Here is a 7,163-nt window from a genome sequence, read left to right on the forward strand (position 1 = left end):
ATGACACCGGTCAGTTTCCTGTTAATTTGCGCAGCGTTGTTGCGCTCCGGGACGGCTGCCACCCCCGAGCCATTCGGATGCGCGAACAGGTTCGAAGTGCACGACGATAAGATCATCCGGACCGAGGATTCGAAAAAGTTGGGCGCAAAGTTCATAGACTCGGTGGAACAGCACGACCGAGCCGGGTGTCTGGAACTGTGCTGTCGGACGTCCCGGTGTGACGTGTTCGTGTTCGAAGAAAAAGTAAAACAATAAAATAGTTCATCGATTGTAATTTTTAGGAATAATGAATATTATAATGAATTAATAAGCGTATTGTATGTATTTTTAAGTTATAAACATAATACACAGGCACGACTTCTCTGCCAAAGTTCAAAATTGCAAAACCATGATGATGATGTGATCCGTCATAAAGTGGGCCTGTAACAAATTTAAGGATTGAATCATGCATTATCCCATAATCCTTTCTCAGGGTATATTGGGTTGTGACGCAATATTATTCCTTAAATTTAAAATCAGTTTTTATGTTACATTCTATTTGATAATTTTTTTCTTGACTTTTCTTTTCTTCGTAAATGATTAATAAAATAAAATTACAAAATTAAATACTTAATTAATATAATATTTGAGTTTAAATAATAATTGTATCATTAAATTTTAATGATAATATGTCCTCTGCTTAAAATGTATGGTCACATAATATACATATATGCGTGTGAGTGTGTGTGTGTGTGTAAAGGAATATAATGGCATAATGCCACCTAATTATAAAATAAATTAAAAACAGTTTATTCAGTCTACGAATTTAGGCAGAAAACACAAAACATTTACGTAATGTATTCATACTCATGCCAGTTGTTTTCAATTTTGAAGTATCAGCTCCATACTTTCCAGTAGAGTATCTAAGAATATTTCACAGGGGGAAGGGGAGTTATAAATATTTTAATAGACATATTAAGACATTAAGTATATAGTATATACTATATATCCAAAATACATATGGCATACATTAATATTATCTATTGACTACTGTTATATACATGTTGGCATGTTGTATTGTGTACAAAACTTGGTCTTGGTTGGGGGGGTATGACCCCCATACCTCCATAGATACGAAACTGCTATTTATACACTTACTTCGTAGGTATAAAAAACTGACTGTATCTAATTTTAAATTTATAAAGTGTGTATGACTACAATAAGTGCCCAGATATAATTTATATGTATGTTTTGGGTCACTCTTTTCATCCAAAATCAAAAGCTCTAGACTTATTTCACCTTAAAGATTAAATATTATTTTATGCTTAATTCATGTTTTAAATTTGAATTTTGGTTTTGGTTAGTCCCCTGGAACATGTTACTTGTTTGAATGTGGACCATCAGATGATTTTAAATGCAAATTCACCAATCATAAGAACTACAGCAGTGCATTGATGTTGTCCAGACATGCATCAGAATTAGAAAATCAGATTAAACTCACTCAAATTGAACATGAACATGAACTCATTCAACTTAAGTAAGTAAAAATAAAAAAGTTCTAAGGTATTTGTGGGTCTAGGGCCCCTCGTCAAAAATCAGGATGGATCATGGGTTCATTGACTATATTTAGCAACTTTTTATGTTTATCAACATATTTCATTTTCAATGTTTGTAGATCTCTATGGCCTTTTAATATTATGTTCAACGTGTAGAAATCTATATGTATGTTGAGCTTTTCCAGTGTGAAAATGAAAACCAATCTTTGAAATTGTAATAATGATTCATTGATTGGCTACATTAATCTACAGTACCTGCTTTTTTAATATTATTACTATGTAATCTTATCAGTCTAGGGAAGAGAACTTGTAGCATTTGCATAATTATTTCACACAATAATTTTACAAAAATACCAGAGTAAGAAACAAATACGTTTTATGCTAAGGCAAAGCTACCTAGTTTTTTTTATTTTATTCTGCATATAAATGTATATTTTGAAGTAGGTATTTATGCTTTTAGCAAGCCTGGTAAGTTAATGAAAATGTCAACTTCGTTAAGTTAAATGTTAATATGATATAAAACATTTTAAAAAGCTTAAAGTTAATGATTATCCTATATTTAAGCTCCATTTAAGCTTAAATTTATATAGAAATAGTTACAATTAACCTAAATTTTTTTTTTTTAATACACAAATAGTCAGAAATAATATGGTTTAAAATAATAAAAAGTAAATGTTTATGTGATTATGCAATATGAATCAATGATAATAATTGTATTATATTTATTACTTAATTATTTATAAATCAACGTAACTTGGTTTTGATTAAAAGCAACTCGTTATTTATTTAGTTGATAACAAGAAAAATTAAGTTAATGAAAATTACATTTAAAAAAGTTAAAATTAACTTAATTTATACTTAATAAACTTAACTTTTGATTTAATTTTAACTTTTTTATAACCCGACTTAGCTTTTAGAGCATATTTTTTCCATTTTTTACTTTTTTGAAAATATTTTAATTAATTGGGTAATAATTTGGTATAATCATAGGTAATAACTAATATTACAACCATATCATACACAAATACGTAGTATAATAATTACAATCAATGTTTTTATAATATTTTTGTTGAGTTAAATTTATTTTTCATTTCTATCATAATACTATGAACGGGTAGATAACAAAAAAAAAATTTCACTTTTCACTTTCACTTTTTGTGAATCAGGCTATAGAAGCTTTAGAGGTTAGCCTGTTAGATTCATTTTATTTATAGATGGATAAGTTGAGACACAAAATATGACCGATACCAAAATACCATGGACTAAGATATATTAGTGCTTTGTCCGTGCCGATACGCATTACGCGGCCATATAGCCATATAGAGCCATAGAGGTAGTAACAGATACGAGATTACCCGACAATGTTTTCCAATTTCACAATCGGTGTGTTTCTAAGCAGTCGACTACGCGTTTTGTTTTCGATTTATTTTAATTTTGTAGTTACTTAATTACTACAAGTTTCATTTAGACTATAAGTTTTTTTTTTATTCACGGCCGTGGTATAATATATTAATTAAATTATGAAGATAATTGTCATTCTTATTTTAGGTATTTTTAAACTATTAATATTTTTAAATTAATTGCCTGAAAAAAATTGTTGGTGCATATTACAGGGTTTATCATTAGTGCTTGCATATTTAGTGCTTTTTTAGAGCTACAAGTCATCTCCTCTAGACTTATCATAAATTGGATATTATGAATTATAATATTTTTCCTATATCTTTATTATATAGAACATAGGTATACTCTTATCGTGAGCCGTGAATAATTTATTTTCAGAACTGACAATAAACTATAGTGCCCAGTATAATACATTAATTCATAGTTTATAATACACTCAATTTTAACCTACCTATATACTGCATAATAAATCTAAACTCCGAACATCTAACATCATTTTTGTTTTGCATTATTTAGGAAACTAACTCCATTTACAACACCTTCAACAACTGTTTTACCAATATCGGCTATTAATAAGGAAACAGAAATAACTATCCCACTGGATAAACATTCTGAAAGTAAAATTTGACATTTATTTTGAATATGATTAAAAATAAATAAAAATAATGCATTAAATCGATGACTTATATAAATACAATTTTTTTTTAATTTTTAAAGGAACTCCTCGGTGTAGTAGATTTCAATTTGAATGCAAAACATCCAGTGAATGTATTGCTATCTACAACGCATGTGATGGAATACCTCAATGCAGCGATGGTAGTGATGAAGCTCTTGAACTGGCCTGTCCGACCACTCCCAGTAAAATTATTAAATTAATTTTTTTTTTTTTTGATATGATGGATTTAAAATTTAACATAAAAGTTATTCCTATGTCTGTACAAAACAGGCAAACAAGTACTCATGAAAGATACAAACTATGGATTGGCACAAGGAAATAATTACATTCAAACATTATCAAACAAGCCAATGGATATAATGGGACAGCCAGTAAATCAACCAATTCAACAATATCAATGGAAGAATCAACAACCAATATTTAGTTAGTTGGAAATGTATAAGCATATCCACTGAGAAATTGTATTTATATAATTTTTCTTTAAGGTTCTAATGTAAACTATAATAATGCAAAAGTAGACAAATCTGCTTATGGCAGTAATTTTCCTTCTTCTCAGTACGGAAGGGAAGGTGAAGGACTCAAATGGACAGGCCAAGATAATATGGTTCACCAAAACTACGGTTTGATATAGGTACATTGATTATCTATAATAGAATATTTATATAGATTTATTTTACAGGGAATAATCGAATATTCACACATGTCAATGGAGGAATTTTACCGGACTATAATCGGCAGCAAAATAACTTATTACAAAATAAGTAAGATTAAAAAAAAAAATGGATAAAAATAATAAGTACAATTTTGGTGCACATCTACCTTTAGAGAAAGCTTTAGGTACATGCACTCATATATTATATAGAGAAATAATTAACTGCATTATTTTCAGTCCATGTACTCTATTGCTACTACTGTGGTTCAATAATTATATTGATAAAACATGACAAATGATTTAAAATGTATTATAGATATAGTACTAGCCACTATTAGGTATATTTTTTTCATGAATTTATTTTCTTTGAAATTTTTTAATAAATTAACAGTTACAAATACTAGTGAAATACTAATTACACCCCTTGGATTTTATATATCAAATAAAATATTTTTTTTCACAAAAATATATTATACATAGCCAAATAAGTATAATTTACACATTTTAACATTTTAAGCAATTTCAATATATTTTAGTATGCCGAGTAGAGTATACAATGCTGAACCAGGGATGAACATTGATCATAACTACAACCATTTGAACAATATGAATCATGAATTCCATCACTTTAACACGGGTAATATATTATCTAATATATTTCAAAAAATAAACATAATGTGCAGTAGATGATAAAATAATATTTTGAATGTAGGTGGAAAAACTAATTATCAAAATCAAAATAATCCAGATTATTTCTATGAAGACCTGAGACCTAAGATGGAACAGTCAAATATTATCCCTCAACTAGTGAGTTTAAAAATATTTGTATGTTAAATTATATACGAACTACGGAGTTATAATATACTATAGTTATCTCGCCTGGAATCGCTATTATTATTATTATTAACTGTAGACTGTAAGCTGTAACCACTGGCAACCCTATAAATAAACGAAATGATAAAATTTGTTCGTAAGCTGAAAAAAAGGCACGTGTGACTGTGTGAGCTATTATTTTGCCACCTATGTAGGGATTAAAATAGGCTTACAAATTTCTCCACGATATACTTGTTCACTTAAAAAAAATCGTATAACTATCAGATGAAAGATTTCCGAGATCATTGGCTTCAAAGATTCCCATTTTCGTATTTGTATACATCGATTTTGTAATATTTCGTCTTTTGTTATGATCCTTGAAAAATTAAAATAATTTATAACTTTGTTTATTTTAGGGTTCTGATTATCAAAGTCAAATTCAGTTAAATGTTAAAAAATCTGAAACATTATTAACAGAAAAACCAGTAATAGTTCAAAAGCATAATCTCAATGAAACCTCTACTCAATCAACAACTACAGGTTAATTAAATATTATTTTCAAAATATTGATATTGAAACTAAACTTAATTCATACTTTTAAAGTATTACTTTATCATACACTCTGAACCCATAAATATATGATTTTACAATTTTTAGATTCTCGTGTTCATGGAAAATTAGTGCAACCACTGACAGAAGACTCTATACTTGTTCGTGAAGTGTATTTTGAAAGTAGCGATGATGGATATGCAATAATGCCAAACGGAGCATTTATTTCTCTTGTTCTTGGTAACTATACAATACATTAATAATTAAAAAATGTGTAGAATAGGTTTTGATTACTTTTATAATTTTAACATGTAGGTACTATAATAACTAAACTCAGACTTTATATAACAACTCAACTAATAAGCATCTAATAAGCATCTAGATAATCTCCCCTTGTTTTAAAATTATTAACTGTATATGAACCATACAAAACTACCAATGAGAAAAAATTATAATCCAAAATATTACAAAGATATAAGTTACCTTCATTATCATTACCTAATTTATTAGTTAAATATTGCCGTTATCGGTTATTGCACATATTTTTTAGTTTTTTTTAATGTTTTTCAATCCTTTCAGGTGTTATTGCATCGAGTATAATGATAATTGTGATTGGTTGTCGATTAAGAGTGGTGCGTAATCGTCATCGAAAAGGAAGCAAACAGTCATACGCTCATGACGCAGACTTTTTAATTAATGGCATGTATTTATAAATGTATAATAACAAAAAAATGAAAATGCATATTGTGATTTATGAACATATTTTTTTTTTTTAATTAAGAAATAATACTATTTTATTTATACATACCTATTATTATTTACTATAATTGTGTTAACTATTAGATTTTTATAATATTAATTGTCCTATTCTGCAACATTATATGGCTTTAATACACTACAGTGTTGTAAATTAATAAATTAATCATATTTGTAAATATTAAGTAGGTATTTATTCTGTTTCGTTTCTTTTAACTTCCTGGTACCACTTCTAAAATATAAAACGAATTATATATAGGTATATCAATGATATATACATTATATTATAGGTATATGCCGTGACAGTTTGAAATTTTACTCTCCTCCCTCCAATCGATAGTTAAGTCCATTTTTTTTGAAATTAAAAGGTAGGTAATACAAAAATGTAGATAAGATTCAATTCATTTTAAAAAAGAGATAAACTGGTACGCCGTATCCTAAACATAAATATTGAATTTAGCGATCTAATTACTCTCATTATTAAGACGGCGCACTCATTTTTTATTAGAAAAAGATATAATACGTGCAGTTAAAATATTACTGTTAGTATCAAAATAAGACGACCCAATAATGCAGGGATTCTCAAATACTTATAAACACCGTACCCCTTTTTATAAATACATTTTTTTGAGTAACCCCCTTGTTAGTTACTAAATTAAAATATATAAATAAAAAAATCAAAGACGTTTAAAGAATTTTTTCGTTGTTGATTTCTTGGCCAGGCTCGTACCCCTTAAGACATTTCGAGTAACTCCAAGGGGTACGCGTACCACAATTTAAG

At 28.0% G+C, this 7,163-nt stretch overlaps 1 protein-coding gene across 1 annotated transcript; it reads left to right on the forward strand.

Annotated features, from left to right (window-relative positions):
* Nucleotides 1–6,526, forward strand: LOC111033680. The gene is made up of 12 exons (XM_022314552.1): nt 1–243; nt 1,344–1,516; nt 3,453–3,553; nt 3,654–3,794; nt 3,883–4,035; nt 4,098–4,232; nt 4,292–4,373; nt 4,801–4,901; nt 4,977–5,071; nt 5,494–5,617; nt 5,735–5,866; nt 6,206–6,526. The coding sequence occupies exons 1-12, from the start codon at nt 1–3 to the stop codon at nt 6,337–6,339; spliced, it is 1,614 nt and encodes a 537-aa protein (XP_022170244.1). The 3' UTR covers nt 6,340–6,526.
* Nucleotides 6,527–7,163: the final 637 nt, after the last annotated feature.

This window comes from Myzus persicae, unplaced genomic scaffold (genome assembly GCF_001856785.1).
Source record: "Myzus persicae strain clone G006 unplaced genomic scaffold, MPER_G0061.0, whole genome shotgun sequence".
Classification (NCBI taxonomy): domain Eukaryota; kingdom Metazoa; phylum Arthropoda; class Insecta; order Hemiptera; family Aphididae; genus Myzus; species Myzus persicae.